Source organism: Peromyscus maniculatus, chromosome 13 (genome assembly GCF_049852395.1).
Source record: "Peromyscus maniculatus bairdii isolate BWxNUB_F1_BW_parent chromosome 13, HU_Pman_BW_mat_3.1, whole genome shotgun sequence".
NCBI lineage: Eukaryota > Metazoa > Chordata > Mammalia > Rodentia > Cricetidae > Peromyscus > Peromyscus maniculatus.
The window spans coordinates 24,527,936-24,549,009 of record NC_134864.1 but is presented as its reverse complement, the minus strand read 5'-3'; the positions used below and the strand labels follow the sequence as shown (position 1 = coordinate 24,549,009).

The 21,074-nt window shown below is 49.1% G+C and overlaps 1 protein-coding gene across 13 annotated transcripts in view; it reads left to right on the top strand.

The window, feature by feature from the left end:
* Positions 1-16,286: 16,286 nt before the first annotated feature.
* Positions 16,287-21,074, top strand: part of Mtcl1 (microtubule crosslinking factor 1) — a 119,254-nt gene continuing 114,466 nt past the window's right edge. For 6 of the 13 annotated variants that reach the window (XM_016009938.3, XM_042259942.2, XM_076549807.1 and 3 more), the window contains exon 1: positions 16,288-17,432. In XM_016009938.3, the coding sequence (XP_015865424.3) occupies positions 16,404-17,432 (1,029 nt within the window). In that variant the 5' untranslated portion in view covers positions 16,288-16,403. Of the gene's footprint in view, positions 17,433-21,074 lie in introns of all 13 variants that reach the window. The other 7 variants (XM_016009935.3, XM_076549811.1, XM_076549810.1 and 4 more) reach the window with 4 other exon arrangements.

Here is a 21,074-nt window from a genome sequence, read left to right as displayed (position 1 = left end):
AGCGGTCGGTCACCTCCTTAGCCTCCCTGCCATTATTGTCCCAGTGGGTGCATGAAGAGCTCACCACTGGGTAAGACGGTTGGGGGCTCTTCTCTCCCAGTGGCCTGCACAGCACATTCCAGCACTATGAAAACTAGCCAGCGGGGGTAGATTTCAGGTCAAATTCCAGCTTGAGTTCTCTGTCCTGCAACCAAAGTAAGTTGTGTCTTTCACAATAGGGTCCTAACACCTAGTTCTAGTGGGTAGCCAAGAGCATGCTCATCTTTTGATGTGAGTCCTGGGGATTCAAACTCATGGTCCTCATGTTTGCAGAGCAAGTGCTCCTACCCACTGAGTGTCTCCCAGCCCCACCATCCTTTGGAGGTGCTGGAATAAATCCTAAGAATTCACACATTATAAGAAAATGTTTCGCCACTGAGCTCATTCCCAGCCTTGTACGTTCTAATTTTTAAGTTGGCAAAGAACAACCGCTGTTTGGTTCCCATTATTATACATAAAAGGCTGTATTTCTTTTCTTTTTTAGACAGGATCTCACTATGTCACCCTGACTGGCTCTGAACTTGGTATGCAGATCAGGCTGGCCTCAAGCTCCCATAGATCCTCCTGCCTCTGCCTCCAGAGTACTGCAATTAAAGGCGTGCGCCACCATATCCTTAGAGGCTACCTTTCTTCCTTCCTTCCTTTCTTCCTTCCTTCTTTCCTTCCTTCCTTCCTTCCTTCCTTCCTTCCTTCCTTCCTTCCTTCCTTCCTTCCTTCCTTCCTTCCTTCCTTCCTCCCTCCCTCCCTCCCTCCCTCCCTCCCTCTCCCTCCCTCCCTCCCTCCCTCCCTTCCTTCCTTCCTTCCTTCTTTCTTTTGTTTTTTCAAGATGTGTTTCTCTGTGTAGCTTTTGAAGCCTATCCTGGAACTCGCTCTGTAGACCAGGCTGGCCTCGAACTCACAGAGATCAGCCTGCCACTGCCTCCTGAGTGCTGAGATTAAAGGCATGCGTGCGCCGCTGCTGCTGTCGCTGCTGCTGCCCCCGCCGCATTGTATAAATTGTAATTAGCATTCTAGGTGCCGATCAGATTTACTATTATCAAAGTACTTATATTGCATCCCCCATACAAGCTGTCTAAATAGCAGTAAAAGTGGTATTAGTATTATAAGTTAAGAGCTTAAAAATGTACTGTCTTTTTTCCCCTTATTTTTACTTTCATTTGAAATTTATAGTGCATCTAATAGTGATTGATGCTGTATAGTTTGCCTTAATTTAAAAATTTTGAATGTGCACATTCAGGTTGACATATCTGGAGGTGGGTGGTTATATTCTCACATGGCAAAAATATATGTTTTTGTCCTTTATTTGAAAAAAACTTCTCAGCAACTGGCAATGCAGTTTCCAGATTTATCCTGAAATTTCTGTAGCCTTGCCTAAGTTGTCTGGGCAGGATAAATGTGAAAACTTGCATTCAGCATCACAAATTTTGCTTAGACATTCTCCCTCAGTGCTTTATGCTGACTGGGCATGCTCTGACAGGAAAGTCAGTGTGGGCCACCACCCAGAGGCTTCAAGAGAGCTTATATAGAAGTGCAGGGTGGATTGGCATGGGGAGAAGGGTCACAAGGTCATAAGATCACAAGGTCACAAGGTTTACTACTGTATGTCCATTGCACATAGTAGACACTCAACAAAAGGGGGATGAAGATGACCCTTTGGAGCCTGATAGTAAGTTGTAGGAACAAAAAAGCAACTTACAGAAGGACTCTTTTGCCCCGACACCCCAGCAAGGCCTTACTATGTAGCCCAGGCTGGACTGGACCTTCCTATGTAGACCAGGTTAGTCTCAAACTCAACAGAGATCCACCTGCTTCTGTCTCCCAAATACTAGGATTAAAGACATGCCCAGCCACGCCCAGCCCGGGGCTCTTCCTGAAGCCTCTTCCTGCTCTGTCCTCTGAAGTGTCTTCTTAGTTGAAAAGCATCCATATTCTTCCTGGGATTAAAACACACAAGAACACACAGCTCCAGAATGTTGAGAACACGTTATATCAGAAACGTAGGTGAACACACTTGTCAAAATTGATTTACTAGCAACAAGTTCACAAGCTACGTCAGCTTCTTTAGCTGAAACTTACCAAGTAGTCTCCATGTCCCTTGCTAGTGTTACCATTGGCCATCGTGGCTTTATTCTATTCACAAATGACTCTCAGGCCACACGTACATGTGTTTATTTATGTGACGGAATGGCTATAGACTGTGAAAGAAGCCACAGAGTTCAAAGAGGGTTTGCTGGAGGCAGAAAGGTGATGCCCATGCAAAAGAGAGTCATGCAGGTCATCGGATATGACTGAACCCAGCTGGAGAGCTGTTGGAGGCTCAGCAGTACAGGACTGGGTACAGAGTAATGGACCGATACATGGTGTGATGGCTGGTGTTGGTTGTTCACTTGACTATAACTGGAATAAACTATAATCCAGAAATGGAGCGCACACGTGTGATCTGGATCTTGAGGCAGAAGACAACATGCCTTTGATCCAGACCTTGAGACGGGAAGGCACACCTTTATTTAGACCACACCTTCTACTTATCTTATATCAGGACAATGGAAGAAGGAAGGGTTTGTTCTTCATCTGCTTGTCCTCCCCTGTTAGCACATCCATTTCTTCTTCAGGATCCAGCAGACCAGCTGAGACACCCAGCCTGTGGGACTGAGCAGCTTCTAGATTCTTGGACTTTCCATTCATAACTAGTCATTGTTGGATTGCAGCCTGTAAGTCATTCTAATAAATTCATATTAGAGAGAGAGAGAGAGATTCATCTTATGAGTTCTGTGACTCTAGAGAACTCTGACTATACAGATGGTGTCTTAGTTAGGGTTTTCTATTGCTGTGGTAAAACACCATGATCTGAAGCAATCTGGAGAGGAAAGGGTTTATTTATCTTACTTATTTATTTATCTCAGGTCACATCCATCATCAGGAGAAGCCAGGGCAGTAACTCAAGGCAGGAGCTGAGGCAGGAGCCATGGAGGAGTTCCGCTTACTGTCTTGCTCTCCATGGCTTGCTCATTCTGCTTTCTTACAGTATCCAGGACCACCTGGCCTGAGGTGGCACACCCACAGTTATCTGGGTCCTTGAACATCAGTCATTAATAAAGAGAGTGCCCCAAGACTTGCCTATAGACATCTGATGGAGGCATTTTCTCAACCGAGGTTTGTCTTCCCAGATGATTCTGCCTTGTGTTAAGTTGACAAAACAAAACAAAACAAAACAAAAACCAGACAGTGCAAAGATAGGGCTGTGGCACCTCTCTCTGCTCATTAATGTGGGAAAATATTATGGGGGATAGGAACCAAAAGGACTTAAATATGGAAACTAAATGACCACACACATGCCTGTCGAAGACACCATGAACCCTGTGATGTGGTTATTGCATCTCTGATATCAGCAAGGGTTTTCCTAGGGTATCTCATCAAAGCAGCATTTGATCCAATCATCCTGACTCCACCTACATCTGAGCTTTAGAAGGTGTGGGTCAAGTTATACTTCTTATTAACACAATGGTGTGTGAGCACCACCCAAGGGCGTTCTCAGTGAGCTGACCCCTGTCCACTGAGCTCCTCAAGTGGCATGTGCTGTGGATATCATTCTGTATAAATAAAACACTGATTGGCCAGTGGCCAGGCAGGAAGTATAGGCAGGACAAGGAGAGAGGAGAATTCTGGGAAGTGGAAGGCTGAGTCAGGGAGACACTGCCAGCCGCTGCCATGACAAGCAGCATGTGAAGATGCTGGTAAGCCACGAGCCACATGGCAAGGTATAGATTTATAGAAATGGGTTAATTTAAGATATAAGAACAGTTAGCAAGAAGCCTGCCACGGTCATACAGTCTGTAAGCAATACAAGTCTCTGTGTGTTTACTAGGTTGGGTCTGAGCTGCTGTGGGACTGGCGGGTTAGAGAGATTTGTCCTGACTGTGGGCCAGGCAGGACCAGAAAAACTCTAGCTACAGGCATGGAGGAACATTTTTGTTTCTGTGCAAACACAGAAATGCAGTTGGTTGGAAGCTGGGAAATCACAGAGCTCTTCTCTTCTGTACTAGTGGTCTTTGTTTTCTCAGAGTTTCAGAATCCAGCTGTCTCCCCCGCTTCTTGAGCCTCTCAAATGCTGTTCCCTCAGGACTGAAGGACCTGAAGAAAGCCATTTATAGCATTTTGTGAGCAGCTTTTCTGTGGACCACCATTGTGGATGCTGCTGCCCCATAGCCCACAGTCCTATTCAGTATTTAAATTAGAGAATGGCAGAGCTGGAGAGATGGCTCAGTGGTTAAGAGCACTGGCTGTTCTCCCAGAGGATCTGGGTTCAATTCCCAGCACCCACATGGCAGCTCACAATTGTCTCTGACTCCAGTTCCAGGGGATCTGACACCTTTATACCAAGGCATATAAAATTAAGTTAAGTAAATTACTTTTAAAAAATTAGGGAATGGCTTCCACGCTTTCTTCAACTTTAAATTCATAGAGAACTCACCCTTAAGTGGACTCCAGGTACTGCCCAAAGGCCCAGAATCTTTTTTGTTTTGTTTCAAGACAAGATTTCTCTGTGTAGTAGCCCTGGTTGTCCTGGAACTCACTTTATGGACTAGACTGGCCTCGAACTCACAGAGATCCACCTGCCTCTGCCTCAAAAGTGCTGGGATTAAAGGCATGTGCTACCATGCCCAGCCAAGGCCCCGAATCCTGATGAATACACAGCTTTCTTTCCTGTGTGTGCTAATTCTAGAACCGTCCCTGGTTCCAGACTCTAGTGTCAACCTTCCCACGAGGAAGCAAGACATCTCTGGGCATCATCTGTGTGATAACCATCAGTTTCTCCCTTCGCTTGCCTCATCCTCATCTTTCTCCTCTGGGTACCTCGTGAACCCACTCACTACACCCTAGCAGAGATCTGTGGCAGTTCTGATGGCTGCCTGCCTGATAGCCTCGTGAGCATGGACGAGCCAACAGCACACATGAGAAGACAAAACAGAGCTGGGGAGAGTGTGGACACACCTCTACACTTCGGAATTCACAGCCTGGCTGTGCCACCTAACCACACCCCCAAGCCGGCTTTCCAGAAGTCTTCTTGGTTCAAAATGACCTTGTTCCAAATTAATGAATAGTGCTGATGTCAGGGTCTTAGACAGTGACCCAGAGGAAACCCATCTATGGGTAGGTAGACTGAGGAGCTTTGTTCAGGGAATGTGAACAGCTGCTATTTCCCCTGGGCTCACGATAATGCAATTCTGTTGAAGAATAGCTTTCTTTCTTTCTTTCTTTCTTTCTTTCTTTTTCTTTCTTTCTTTCTTTCTTTCTTTCTTTCTTTCTTTCTTTCTTTCTTTCTTTCTTTCTTTCTTTCTTTCTTTCTTTCTTTCTTTCTTCCTTTCTCTCTCTCTTTCTTCCTTCCTTCCTTTCTCTCTTTCTTTCATTATTTTTTTAAATTTTAATTTTTTTCATTTTACATACCAACCACAGTTCCCTCTCCTTCCCCTCCTCCTGCTCCCCTCTCACCTCCTCCCCTCCCATCCCCCCCATCCACTCCTCAAAGAGGGTAAGACCTCCCCTGGGGAGTCAACAAAGCCTGGCTTATCAAGTTGAGGCAGGCCCAACACGCCCCCCCCAATCAGGTTGAACAAGGTATCCCACCATAGGGAATAGGCTCCAAAAAGCTAGTTCATGCACCAGGGATAAATCCTAGTCCCACTGCCAGGGGCTCCACAAACACACCAAGCCACACAACTGTCACCCACATTCAGAGGGCTCCCCAGCTGTCAGTCCAGAGTCTGTGATCTCACATGAGCTCAGGTCAGTTGTCTCTGTGGGTTTCACCGTCATGATCTTGACCGCCCCCACTGAATGAAGAACTGCTATTTCTTCAAAAATATTTTAAAATTACAGTTGTGTGTGTGTATGTATGTGTGTGTGTGTGTGTGTGTGTGTGTGCGCGCGCGCGCACCTGGAAGTCAATCCTAGGGATCAAATTATAATTGTGGGGATCAGGGTCACATGTCTACCCACTGAATTATCTCACCATCCCCCAAATGGTCATTTTCCTTTTTCTATGGCTTCTTCATTTGTGAAACTTAGAAAATAACACCTACAAAACTTAGCCAGATCCACTTTCCCTCCCGTGGACTCAATTGCTGTTTCTACCATCATAGTCACAAAAACCACTTGCAAATCAAAATACCTACTTTTTGTTGTTTGATGGGAACTGAAGGCCTTAGGCACCTCCTTTGCCTACACACAAGTTCATACAGGAAGTTGATTTTTGGCAGGCGTTACTCAAGAGAATCTGGTAGTGGGAAATCAGTGGGACCTACACAGTCTTCTCCACTACCCATAGATGATAGTCTCTCACACCAGATGTTAATGAATATGATTCTAAATGTTTATATAGATTAGAATTCACACAATAATCTCGAGTTGGATATCAATATTACTTTTTAAGCAAGAAAAGGGAGACACAGAAAACGTGACTAGTGGCCCAGTGGGTGGTGAGGGTCGTCTCCCAGCCCTGCCTTTTGGATGTGATCTGTGTCAGGAGAACCTGCCACGTGGATTCCACACTACTTCAGCCACATGGATACACAGACAGCTGTGCTTTCAAGTGTTTAACCCATGATGCCCCAAAGGATTTCTTTCTAAGCATAAAAGCCCAGGGTTTTTATCCTTAGAAAGGCTTATTCTTGTTGGATGTGGTGGCACATGCCTTTAATCTCAGCACTCGGAAGGCAGAGGCAGGTGGATGGATGGATGAGTTTGAAGCCCTCCTGAACTACAGAAGGAGTTCCGGGGCATTCAGGGGTACACAGAGAAACCCAGTCTAAAAAACAAAACAACCCCAAAACCCAAAGATAACTTATAAACAACCGAAGCTTGTTTGGCACCAGCAAATGGTGCGTTATAACCTGGTGGCTGGCGCCCTGTGGGGAGACGTGGCAAGCATGCTACCTTGGCTCTCAACGGCTTCTTATAAAGTCGCTATGCCAGCATCTAATCCTAATTCCCACCTCTACAAAACATTAATGTAGCTAGAGTTTTCCTGCCTTGCCCACAGTCAGGACAAATCTTTGTCACCCGCCAGTCCCACAGCCACTCAGACCCAACCAAGTAAACACAGAGACTTATATTGCTTACAAACTGTATGGCCGTGGCAGGCTTCTAGCTAACTGTTCTTATACCTTAAATTAATCCATTTCCATAAATCTATACCTTGCCACGTGGCTCGTGGCTTACCGGCATCTTCACATGCTGCTTGTCATGGCGGTGGCTGGCAGTGACTCCTTCTGCCTTCCTGTTCTTTCTTTTCTCCTCTCTGTTAGTCCTGCCTATACTTCCTGCCTAGCCATTGGCCAATCAGTATTTTATTTATTGACCAATCAGAGCAACACATTTGCCACACAGAACATCCCACAGCACATTAACATGAGTTTGATCATTTTACCTCCTACAGGAACTTTTGGGGGCTATGCTCTCTCTGCGTTGAGTTACTTTACTGACTTACTGTTACACTGAACTTGAAATTCTTAGCACATTTATCTCCGAACCTGTGATTTTTCCCAGTGCAGTCCCCAGGGAAAATGGAGCACACGGGTGAGAGCAAAGTAAGACACGGCACAGGATTCGTGTCTGCTGTCCTTTGTGATTTTATTTTCACACCGTGCCCCCGGGACCCCTGAGCACAGCATCCCAGTGGACCCATGAGGCCTAGAGTTTAGTGAGACTCCAGCTAATTAGAGGAGTGTTGGATCTGTGACTGAGTAGTCAGGAAGGGCACTGGACTGGCAACTCTGTCCCTGGAACAAGAAACTACCTGACCATACCGACGAGAGCACAAAGGGACGTGAGCTCCAAGAAACATGGGACCCCGTGACTAGCTTTGCTTCTTGTATTGCTTCCCTGGGTTAACCAGTCCCTTATGTTGCAAGTAATAGCATGTAGGGAGAGATGGGGGCCCCCAAGTACTGGCATGTAGGAAGAGATGCCCCCCCCAACTATGGCCATGTACAGAGAGATGGGGCCACCCCACCCTGAGTTTATCCTCCTTTTACCCCACAAAGCTGACAAGTATCGGTAGGACATATGACCATCACAAAGCAAAATAAAAACAGTTGAGTTCTTTGGGCAGCAATATTTCCGCTGTCCTGGCAACAAAAAGGATGCAAATGTGTAAAGATTCACAATATAAACTGTAGTGTCTGTGACCTGACATGTGTCTGTGTTTGTGTGTCTACAAATGAATAGTACTGTATAACGCAGGATTCAAGATTTGTTTAGTTTTTGATCCTGCATGGTCCCAGAGTGGCCCTTTGTGATACTGAGACTCTGACATAGTTTACATTAGATGAAACACAAGGCCTAGAGAAGCAGGCATGAAGGCCTGGATGACAGTGGAGAAAAACTCTGGATGTCAGTGACAGCTTTTTTCTTTTTCATAACATCTCCTGTCTTAGAAGATCTCCAAAGGCAGGCACCATGCTCTGTGGTTACCAGCCTTGGAACTCTTAATGCCTGTACGAAATTTAGCATCTTAGGTATTTGATCAATAGTCTTCCAATGAATGTTCAAGAGAATGAGTGGGTGAACTAGCTTTCTTCGTGTCTTCTACCCCAGGTCTACCAGAAAGAATTCAACAAAATGAAAAGTGTCCCTGTCTCCTTGGTGTGGGCGGACCTAAAGATGAGTCAGCCTGACAGGAGACATTCCTACCTTGAGGAATGTGCGTTAATCATAGGGTGACCACACAGCCCGAGCTGCCCAGGCCGGGTCTGGTTCTTACCTGCTGTCCCTGTAATTATGGAGTCATAAATGTTCCATGGTCTGGATGATAAACTGCATCATAGGGAAAACTGCTTCCAAGCACTAACTGGAAGATGCCAGATATGGGGTCCCCAAAACACAGGGGGACACGTGAGGACAGGAAATATTCCTTAAAATCCTTTTCTGCTCCCAAATTCTAGGGAGTGATATTTAAATGCAAATTCATTCTGAAGTTAAAACTGAGTGTGATTGGCATAAAACTGCAATCCCAGCACTAAGGAGACTGAGGCAGGAGGATGGTGAGTTTAAGGCAAGCCTGGATACATATAGAGATTCTACCTCAACTGCCCACCTTACCTCAACAAGGAAAATTGCATAAAACATGGTTAGCTCTCGATAAATGTATTCCATCATATTAACTTTCTTCACTATATTAGTCATTCATTACAATGTGTTTATCATCTTATTTTTTAAAAATATTTATTATGTATACAGATGTATTCTGCATGCAGAAGAAGGCACCAGATCTCATTATAGATGGCTATGAGCCACCATGTGGTTCCTGGAAATTGAACTCAGGACCTCTGGAAGAGCAGCCAGTGCTCTTAACCTCTGAGCCATCTCTCAAGCCCTATCATCTTATTTTTTAAATTTTTAGTTATGTATATGCATATGTCTCTTGAACATGGGTGTGTGCCATGTGTATAAGAAAGTCAGAAGAAGGAATTAGATCCTCAGAGTTGGAATTACAGGCGGTCATAAGCCTCTGGACCTTGTGCTGGGACTGGAATACAGACTCAACTCCAGCCCCAGCTCACCATGTTCCAGTCTGATTTGTCTGGGAACGAACAGACGTGACCTACAACTTACCATGGATAATCCCATATTGATAATTAGCGTCTGCAAGTTCATTTCAACCTTTAGATCCATAAATCTGAGAGGTATATTACAAAGTTATTAAAGTTCAGTGTCTTAATTATATAGGTGGAGTCTCTAACAGCTGGGAAGACTGAGTTATTTTGTGGACAAAGAATTTTTCCATGCCTAGAACTCACATCACCTTAATTTTTCTTAGCAAAATTTTCCAGACAGTAATTTTATGTAAAGATAATAGTTAAAGTGTATTTTTTTTTTTTTTTTTTTTTTTTTGTATGGGACCCCACAGTGTCTCATCTCCTGATTCATCAGGATGCTGATTTCATAGTATGATCTGCTCTGGGACTTTCTATACATGCATTTTTCTAGTTTTACTTTCTTCATTATATGTAAGAGTCAGAAGGAAAGTTGGCCAGAGTGCAAGAAGAAATGGTTCCAGGTGTCGAGAGGGATGGCTCAGTGGTGAAGTATGCTTACTGCTCTTTAGAGGACTTGCTGCGTTCGGGTCCAGCACCCACACAAGGCAGCTCACCGCTGCCTGTAACTCCTCCAGTTCCAGGGGACTTGACGCTCCCTGACCTCTGCATGTGCCTGTGTGTGCATGCTGTGACCATAAACTCAGGCAGGTGTACAAACACACGTAACTTTTTTTTTGTTTGTTTTAAATTTTAAGACAGGGTTTCACTGTATAGTCCTGGAATTTACTCTGTTGTCTAGACTGACCTCGGACTCGGAGATCAGCCTGCCTCTGCCTCCCAAGTGCTGGGCTTAAAGGCGTGCATCACCGTGCCCCGCTGTAATAAGTCTCTTAAGACAAATGAAAGAAAGGGTTGTTGGTATCTTCTCCATTTTTATTCATTCATTCATTCATTCATTCATTCATTCATTCATTCATTCATTTTTGTGGTGTTGGAGCTGGAACTTAGGACCGCACACGTGCTGGGTCACCCTAGCATGTTACCCTTGATCTGCCTCCCCAGCCCTCCCACCTTCATTCCCGTTTTGAAGGGCTAGTAACTCTGTGGAAACAGAAATAAGCTCCGGTGAACTACATCACAAGCTGGCGAAAGGCAGCCTGCAGTGCGCGGCGGGGAAAATTGCAGCGTTCTAAATCAAGACTGACAGCGTAGCTACACACGGACGGTGCTGACCAGGGAAGAGAGCTCCCATTACTTTTCCTTATTTAACAACATGTTTTCTCTGTGCACCAAGCTTAGAGGCCCAGAAGAGCGTTTAAATATAATTTTTAAAAATTTAGCACTTACGTTGCCAGAGGAAAGGAGTCCAAAATTTTAATTCCAAGGTTGGCAAACATGCCAAAGCTTGTCTAAGGGAGTTCTGCAGCCTTTGATGAGAAGAAGCCTCTTAGGATCACCTGGAAGCTACTCTAAATTGCACAGGGTACCCACTCCCATTCTGACCTAATCCCCTGCCTCACCTGTGGCTGACTCTTTGAAATTCTCTTTTGAACTCACCTCGGGGAGAGGATGTCGTCCCAACTTCGACCACCAGGGGGCATCCTCTCCAACTCTGCTCAGTTCTGTCTGGGCAAGAAGAGACTGTGGTTTTCTTTCTTTTTCTTTTTTTTAAAGATTTATTTATTTATTATGTATACAGTATTCTGCCTGCACATATGACTATAGTCCAGAAAAAGGCACCAGATCTCATTCTAGATGGTTGTGAGCCACCATGTGGTTGCTGGGAATTGAACTCAGGACCTCTGGAAGAGCAGTCAGTGCTCTTAACCTCTGAGCCATCTCTCCAGCCCCAGAGAGACTGTGGTTTTCAATCCTTAGCCTCGAGTGCCTTTTTTCAACCCTTAGGAAATGTCCTTTACATGAAATGAGGACTATTATATGTGTATTACCCTAGATATATGTTTTTTTAAAAGCTAGGACTGGCATAGTGGCGCACGCCTTAAATCCCAGCACTCGGGAGGCAGAGGATCTCTGCGAGTTTGAGGTCAACTGGTTTACATAGAGTTCCAGGACAGCCAGGGATATGAATAGTGAGACCCTGTCTCTGGATGGGGCTTGGGAAGGGAATAATCCCAAAAGGATGAGAATGGACTAGGGAGGGGGACTGGGGGGGGAGGCATGCCATAAGATGACATTTCCCAACCATGACAGACCCCAGTAAAAAGTTCACACACACACACACACACACACACACACACACACACACACACACACGCACGCACGCACGCATGCACGAATGCATGCACCACGCATACACACCAACAACTTATATAATGCTGTAATGGGAATAATAAAAACCAAGGGCGTTTCACAATAAATGGCGTATTTTACTAAATAAAATTTACGTATAAACAGAGCAGAAAATACATAACTAAGGACTCTTTTAATTAGAAGCAACTGTTCAGAGGAAGACAAGCGCAGGTGTTTATAGTGACAGCTCCATTCTCTTGAGTGGCACTGACCCCCGTAGGAAATGCTCCGAGTTCCAAAGAAGCACACGGCTGTGGTCCCAGCTAACTCGGGGACAGGAGGATTCCATGAACACAGAAATAAGGCTAGCCTGGTCAACATAGCAAAATGAGGAAGGGAGGGAAAGAGGCAGAGAGGAAGGAAGGCAGGGAGGAAAAGAAAGGGAAGGGAAGGGGTGGGGGAGGACAGGGGGGGAAGGGACAAAGGAAATCCGGGTCAAGTCCACATCCAAGTTCACAGAGAACAAATAACTTTGGCAGGACTTGGAACCAGGTTTGCCTGTTATGCGTGCCCCAGCGCGGGCCATGGCAGCAAACTGCTCTGGGATAAGGAGATGACAATACAGCCAGCCGTAAATAGTGCTTGCGTGTACGACTTCAAAGAACTTCCCGTCAGTCTCTGCACAAGAAGAAAAGTGGACCCTCGGAGTGGATACTCCAGAGACAGCATGGTTCCCATGCACTGTCGGTCGGTCACGGGGATGGCAAAGGAACCTGGAGTCAAACCGGAGGCACTGAAGATGGGCAAGCACGGAATTTAGGCCAGAATCTCCTTTGTCAGGTGACGGGAAGATAAAAGTTACCAGAAGATGCAGATCACTCAGGGACAGCCAGATAACTCAGAATGCCACTCAGACTGGCCCCTGCTGGAGAGGCTAACTGAAGCTGAGAAGACAGAGTCCCTGCTTCCTCTCTTCCTGGCCCACTCCAATCTCCTGACATCGCCCCCTGTCTGAACTCATTCCACAATGGCAGAAGCCTGCAAAAACCGCTCTTGTGCTAGTCAACTTCTGTTACTCCCAAAGGTTGGAGGAAATTAATCCGACCCAAATCATCATGGGCAAATTAGTTAAAGCCAGCCATGAAGTAAAGCAAGCTTTTTATTTGTGCACACCGAGTGCCTCCCCCTAAGGCGGGGTTCAAGAGGCCAGCGTTGGATGAGAGGAAGACAAGGTTTTCATGGCTCAGGAGTAGGGGGTTTCCAAATGGGGGATTTGGTGTGCAAAACAGGCTGGGTTACAGGAGCAGAAGATAACAAGTTAGTCCTAACGACCTCCTGAAACAAGGCATGATTGCAAGGTGGTCATAACAACAGGTGGTCATAACAAGCTTTTGAAACCAAAGTATGGTTGCAAGCCAGTTACAACAACTTTACTCCCCCCCCCCCCCCCGCCCCTCCCCCCAGCTGAGGACCGAACCCAGGGCCTTGCACTTGCTAGGCAAGTAATCTACCACTGAGATAAATCCCCAACCCCTAGTTATAACAACTTTTTGAAACAAAGACATGGTCGCTGTTTCCTGGAGCAGGCAGTACAGGACTTTTTGTAGTTAAGGTTACAGGTGAAGCATAGGATTCCTGATCCTTGAGAAACAGATTTAATCACAAACAGGAATGAACCTAATTTGTCTTTACTATAAGATGGCTTTAAAGCCTAAGGTGGAGGCAGTCTGGTTCATCACTTCCACATGAGGGGCTGAGGAAAGGTCTACATCTGAGGGCAAAGGGACCAACCAGGTACAGGCACATCTTGTTTGGTTGTTGTTCTACAGAATGAGGAATTTAAGTTTCCTTTAAATTATAAACCATGAATCTTTAGACTAATTTGATAACAGAAAAAAATCTCTTTTCAAATTACAGTCGACTTTTTTCTTGCCCACAGGTGGCAGAACCGTGTGTGTGTGTGTGTGTGTGTGTGTGTGTGTGTGTGTGTGTGTGTGTGGTGTTGTATGTATAGTGTGCATCCCATGATGCACACGTATGTATGGAGGGCAGTTGTCTTCCCCCTCTCTCTCTCTGCTTCACTTTCTTGAGACCCCCAGAGCACATTTGTTTCTGCTAGGCTGGCTGACCAGTGAGCTCCTGGGATCTACCAGATCCATTCCCTCCAGGAGTTAAAGGAGACCACAGACATGCTCTGCTTTTTACCTGGGGGCGGGGCTTGGAACTCCAGTCCACAGGCTTGCGCTGCAAACACTCGTTTCCAGTGAGTCATCTCAGCAGCCCCACAACCACCTGACTCTTTCAACTCACAGAAAACAGAAAAACAAAACATTACCTGACGCCCCAGGTCAGGTGCAGCAGCATCCATCACCCTAACCTGTCCTCTCTAAAGGAAAAGGAAGTTGGGTACCAGCCTTGTGGAGGTTTTTGGGAGACAACGCTTTGGGGTGGATTTCTGCGTGACTGTGTATAGTCTGAAGAGGTAGCATGCTGTGCTTAGAGTCCTGAACGTAATTCTTCAGGAATGTGGGAGTTCTAGGTCACTGGCGAGGGACTGGAGTGGCCACTTTGGTACTGAAGGGAGACGCTGGAGCGCCCTCTAGCGGACACGGTTAATCAAGCGTGGCGGCCGGCCTCTAGGCTCTCTCCTGGCCCACAATCGAACCAACTCAGGAATACGACTCAAAGGCTACTCAGTACGGATTGCATTTGGTGTGTCTCCCTTTCAAAAGATTTCCAGAAAAGCGATTCGGAAAGTCCAGGCCTGTAAGTGCAGCAGAGTGGGGGAGGTGTCAGTAGGGTCTGAGCTTAAGCCCCAAGACATGGTATCTTCCCGGAGCATGACTTTCCAGATTTATACGTAAAAAAAAAGTCAGTTTCTCCTGCAGCTTCGGACAGTTCCGGCTAAGTAGGGCCATTCTGTCCTTAAGATTACAGACTTTGGAGTACAGTTTTTCTTTACCATTTCCAAGTCTGCCCACTCCTTATTTCTTCTCTTTATGCCACAGCCGCCCCATTCTGCTGCTCTGGGTTCTTTCTTAGCAAAGATGAATCAGGCTCAGCATCCTCCCGTCTCCCCTCCACAGCCTTAGATCTAAGCCTTGCCCTCCATACGTCGTGCTGTGGACTGGCCCGTTTCAGGAAAACACAGGATTTCCCCTGTTTCCCAAACACCAAGGCTAGAGAAAGGATTTAAACTTGTCCTCGCTACCTCTATTGCCCATGGAAAGCCTGGGACATGAACCACGCCCACTATCTATCAAAAGCACTTTTCTCCTATTTCCTCATTTAATCGGAATACAGCCAGAATCGGCATTCTCTGATTCTACAGGTGAGGAAGGAATCCGAGACTCCCAAGGTCAAGCGTCTGGCCCACGGGGCGGAGACTGTACTCAGGTTCCTTGGTGCTCTAAGGCTAATGTATTTAGCCTGTAGACCTGGGTTTGAATCCCGGCTCAGCCACGGAGTTCAGACTAGCGGCTTTCACCTCCTCGCGCCCGTGTCTCACTCTGAAGACAGGGTTTCCAATTCGGGACCGTTACTAGGACGATAAAGCGTGCATCAGCAGCGCCTGGCTCAAGGCCGCAGGAACTATAAATGTGAGCTCTCTTTCAGACCCCAAGCTTGGCGAACCGCTTCTCCTATTTCTACAGCGGCTCCTCCCTCCCGGAGCTGCCCAGGCCACTGGGGGTGCCAACTGTGGAGCGCTGTGCCGGGCTTTGACGCTGCATCCGGTACCCAGTGATCCTTAAAGAAGCCCTGGGGGGCGAACTGATGAGGGGAGGCTGGAGAGGGACGGGGAGGGGGGCTGGGCCGAAAGGAGAGAAAGCTGGCACCCACTGCAGAGGGGCCCTCCACGCCGCTCGCACCTTCAGTGTCCCCAAGTGGCCGATGCTCGCCCTCTTCCCTCCCTTCCCACCCAGCGCCTTCCCTCCCTAGCCGGCTCTGGGTGGTGTCCCCAGTATATCCAAAGGCAAAGAGTGGTCTTTGGAGGCGAGGGCGCGTGGGCAAGCGGGCTCTGCACCCCACCGAGCCCCGGCCCCGCCCTCCAGCCCGCCCCGCCCCCTCCCCGGCTGGCTGGCTGGCAGGAGGCGGGGCGTGCGCGCCGGGGCTCGGGACGGAGCGGGGGAACGTGCGTGCAGCTTCTCTCCGTCTGAGCCGCCGGGCAGAAGCCGTGGCTGCCGGTCCCCGCGGACTGGCAGTGGGCGGGGAGCGGAACGCAGGAGCCCGGCGCGCGCCGCCGCCGCCGCCGCCAGACAAGTGTTTTTTTTTTGTGTGTGCCAGGGCCGCGGCTGCTCCAGAGCTCCGAACGCTCGCACGGTGCAAGGGATGCGAGCGGCCGCCGCGGCTGTGCCAGGAGGAGAAGCCGAGCGCCGTTGACCTGAGCCAGGGGAGAGAAACTCCCCCCGGGGCTGCCGAGTGAGGGGGAGGGGGACGGCGGGAGCGCGGGGCGCACGCCGGGCGGGGCAGGGGGTCAGTGATGACCCGGCGCGCGGGGAGGCTGCAAGCCACCGCCAGCGCCGCCGCCGCCCGGAGCATCTGCCGCCTGAGCTGCGGATCGCGGCCGCCGCCCGGGCCATGGAGACACTGAACGGCCCCACGGGCGGCGGCGCCCCGGACTCCAAGCCGCAGCCAGCCGGCCAGCATCACCGCCACCACCACCTGCACCCGCTGGCCGAGAGGAGGCGGCTGCACCGCGCACCCTCGCCCGCCAGACCTTTCCTCAAGGATCTGCACACGCGGCCCGCCACGGCCACCCCCTCTGCGGCCCGTGCCCCGACTCCCGCCGCTCCTCGCTCGCCCAACCTCGCCGGGAAGGCGCCGCCGTCGCCCGGGCCCCCGGCCGCAGCCGGCCGCCTCTCCCGACGCAGCGGCGTAGTCCCCGGCGCGAAGGACAAGCCGCCGCCGGGCGCCGGAGCCAGGTCGGCGGGTGGCGCCAAGGCCGCCCCGGGGACCAGGAGGGCGGCGCGCGCGGGGCCCGCGGAACCCCTGTCCCGGGTCGGGAGGCCGGCTGGGGCCGAGCCGCCGCCTGCCGTCGCGAAGGGCCGCAAAGCCAAGCGCAGCCCCGGCACTCCTCCAGCTCGCACCGTCGGGCCCCCGGCTCCCATCGCCCGGGTCCCCGCCGTGACCCTCTCGGTGACCTCGGTGGCCGGCTCGCGTATCAGCCACACGGACAGCAGCTCGGATCTCTCCGACTGCGCCTCCGAACCCTTGTCTGATGAGCAGCGTCTGCTCCCCGCCGCCAGCAGCGACGCCGAGTCGGGTACCGGTTCCAGTGACCGGGAGCCCCTGCGCGGAGCACCCACCCAGACCTCCGGAGCCCGCGGGCCGCCGCCGGGCAGCCCTGAGTCCCCCGCGCTGCTCACGGCGCCCCCTGTCGCTGGTGCCGGTCTCGGGGGCCGAAGCAGCCCAGGCGGGGCCCCCTCAGGGTCCCCGGGACACGGTTCGGTGGAGGATGTTGGGGGCCGAACGCCACCGGAGCGGACGATTCTCGGGACTCCCAGGGATCCTAACTTGGGCGAGCAGCCCCGGCTCCTGGTGGTGGCGGAGGAAGAAGAGTTGCTGAGGGAGATGGAGGAACTGCGTTCGGAAAATGACTACCTCAAGGTGAGTGGCCTCTGGGGTGGCAGGTGTCTCGGAGGCCGACCCCGGATCCTCTGGCTGCCCTGAGGTCCGGCGAGCCCAGTCTGGGGGGGTGGGGGAGCTCATTAACACCTTAACTCTTCTACTTGGCACCCCCACTGCTCCCCAAATCCACTAGGTTCTGGTAACTTAACCCCAAACTTGTGAGAGGACCTGTAGGTCTGTTTTTTTGTTTGTTTGTTTGTTTTTGTTTTGCTCTTTGCTCTTAATTTTAGAAATCTTGCGTGTCTTCGCTTATGCCTTTTGGGTGGCTTATAAGTCGTTTTGAGTGCATTGACCCCTACACTGTCACCTGTTGAGGGTTATCTAGATGCCCAGCCGTGACCCTACACGTGCCTTTGTGTGTGGTATGGTTTCCAGGTGCCAGACGTACCCGCAGCTCCTCCTGTGAGTTCAGAAAAAGCTGGGCCCCTACCTGCTCTCCTGGAAGTCTTCGGGGTATAGCTGAGAGGGCTGGTCCTTTTAGTGATGAACACCTTTTAAATTCGGAGGAAACGCTTTGAACTTGTGGCCTGTGTCCCGGGACAGTAATGTTTTCGGCCCTTTGTAAGTGACCACAAAACTGGTCAGAAAAGGACACTCGGCTCTTTCCAAGGAACTGCAGCCTCTCACACTCCGAGTGTTATCCAGTGGGGCCTGCTGGCCATGGTCTTGTCATGTTAGCCTTGGGATAGGGGATAGATAGATGGGATAGATAAACAATCAGTCTCCACCTTCTCTCCAGGGCTGGCCTGCAGAGCAGAGGGTTTATACAGTGTGTGTGTGGGGGGGGGTGAGTTAAAGACAGCTGGGGTGATTTGGTAAGAGAAGACAAAAGGGGGGTAGTAGTGAAAGTGACCTAGTTTGCGGTAATCCTCAGGTCAGGAGGCGACTCCAAGAGTGTAAATCTCTTCATTGCTCTGTTAAGATGTTGTTGAAGGTTCTCCCGCAGAGCCAGGCGGCCCCTGCTGTATCCAGTGGGTGGTGTGATTTTGTTAGCAGGTGTTGAACCTGCCTGATTGAGGCTGGGATGGAGGTTCAGGTTTTCAAGGTGAGGGTAGTGAGATGTACAGTTCAAGCTGGAATTAACGCCTTCCCTCTGGGTCTTCCGAACCCAAATCAGAAGTTGCTCTCGAGTCCAGTGGTTAGGTTATCATATGTGAAGCAAGGCAGACCAGAAAGCCAGAACTGAGCGCTTCAGGACGCTTCCAGTAAGGTATTTGCATTTGTCCCTGGCTCTTATGTAATAGATAGCAGAGTGCATCGCAAAGGTGTGGACAGAAAAGGCAGGTAGCCATGTGGTGTGGGGCTCTCGTGAAAGTAGGGAGCACTGTGAAGATGCCTAGTGAGCACAAGGTCCTGCAGGGTGAGAAAGTGAGCCCCAGATGAAAACTTAATCCACGGCCTATGACCTGCAGTAGTTCTGATCAGATCACAGGCATCCAAATTAAAACTGCTGAGCAGCAGACAACGGAGTTTTCTTTAAAGAAACTGTTTGTCACAGCATCCTGGATCTTCCAGCAGGCGACTTAGACCTCATTTCTAAGTTAATTCTTGGATAACCGCTTTATTTGCCTTGCCTGCTTCCTTGATTTTAAACACATGATTAGATCCCCAGGGGATGAAAGCAGCTGTCTGACCTTGGAGTCTGATTTATGTGGCTCTGACATGTCACTGGACCTTCGTAACATGGACTGGATTTTGCCCACACCCTCCACACCCCATCATGGTAGGTGTAGAACTGGGGGTGACCCCCCCCCCAACATGCCAAGCAAGAGCTAACTACACTACTGTCCTGCACCCTCCAGACCTTGCTGCTGGTATGTTTATCTCAAGTCCAGTTCCACAGGCAGGATGCTAGCTAGCTGTCCGACACCTGCGTCTTGCCCAGGGTTACCCTGTCAAAAAAGTGGTGCTCCCTTCTCTCCAGTGGTGCTCTCCAGAGCCTGCATACCAGGCTGCCCCCACTTGCCAGCAGAGCTGGTGTATACCATGCAATGCCTCAGAGCTATTTATTTATTTTAAGCTTTCCCAGGGGACCTCTGTTTTCTGCTCAGGTGAGAGGCCCATAATGAGTATGTCTCACTGGCCCGCGTTTGAAGGGCCACAGAAATCCCACTGGTAACTTTCGATTTGCAAGAAATGTTCGGTGCAGCTTCCCAGGGAGCAAGTGCCCTGGTCATCTGTTCACTGAGCCTGTGGAGTCCATGGACAGCAGGGGGAAGAATTGGTTAGAAGGGGTCTGAAGGACAGCAGGAAGCCAGAATAATTGCCTGTGTATGTATGCCATGTATATGCTGGGTCCTTCAGAAGCCTGTTACAGTAGTTCAATTTTCAAAAGAATAAGAATCCTAATGGACTTCCCTACGGTCCGTGAGCCTACCCCCTTGCGTAGAAATTGTGTAGAAATTGCGTAGAAATTGTGCAGCAGTGACCTCATGAGGTATCGGCCATCATCATTCGGTGTTTTTTTTTTTTTTTTTTTTTTTTTTTGCAGCTAGAATGTGTACATCATAAACTTAATTTTACCTTTTGCTTACTGATGCCACACCAGGGTACCTTGTCCTCCTCCTCCCCACCATGGTAGAATAATGTGTGCTTGTTGCACAGAGCTCCTGAGGTCACAGTATCTGTCCATACCAGTGTTCTCTAATAAGAAATTTTGTGCAGAGACTTTATGTGTGTAGGTTCTGGATGGTTGTGACTCATCGAAGCATTACATTCTTTTCTTTCTTTCTTTCTTTTGAGACAGGGTTTCGCTTTGGAGCCTTTCCTGGAACTCACTCTGTAGCCCAGGCTGGCCTCAAACTCACAGAGATCCGCCTGGCTCTGCCTCCCGAGTGCTGGGGATTAAAGGCGTGCGCCACCACCACCCGGCCTTTGCATTATTTTCTGAGTGAGAGAGAGAGAGAGAGAGAGAGAGAGAGAGAGAGAGAGAGAGAGAGAGAGAGAGAGAGAAAGAGAGAGAGAGCGCTGTTGTTACATTGCGGTACAGAATTTTCAGAATAGACTGATGTGTCTGGAATAAGTAAATAAGGTCGACATTCTTAGAGGATGTCTTGTTGGTAAGGAACTTTAAAGAGCATATGTTGGTTTAATACATGTTCTCTCTTCTGCTGGGTGGAGAGTGTAGGGTCATCTATGACCCTATGTCTGTTCTTTCTTCAAAGGGCATTAGATAATTAGATGGAAAAAAAAGCAGAATACCTCAGTCCAGGTGGCTTGCCTTTGCATGAAAATACAAGCAGAAACACACCTGGGGCGTCCTTTGACCCCTGATGAACTCACAGATAATATTCAGAAATTAAGGCCAGCATAGGTATCCAGCGCCTTTGGGTCTTTCTTAGACAAACCCAGACAAGTTTCTTAATGCTGAGGAGAGACTTCACACAACACTGGCCTGGTTCCTCCCTGCCTGGCATTTTGCTTGATTGAGTGCTCTGGGACAATCAGACAAGCAGGACGGCTCATTGTCAACATCTTAATTAGGCCTTCCATTTCCACTGGCTTTTCACGAGGTAGTCGCCGAGTTCACGAGCGGGTTTTGAAAATGCTCTTAAGCGGTCTTACTTTTTACTGTGGCGGACTCACAACCTGCCCCTGCTCCATCCCGATGCCCTGCGTGGT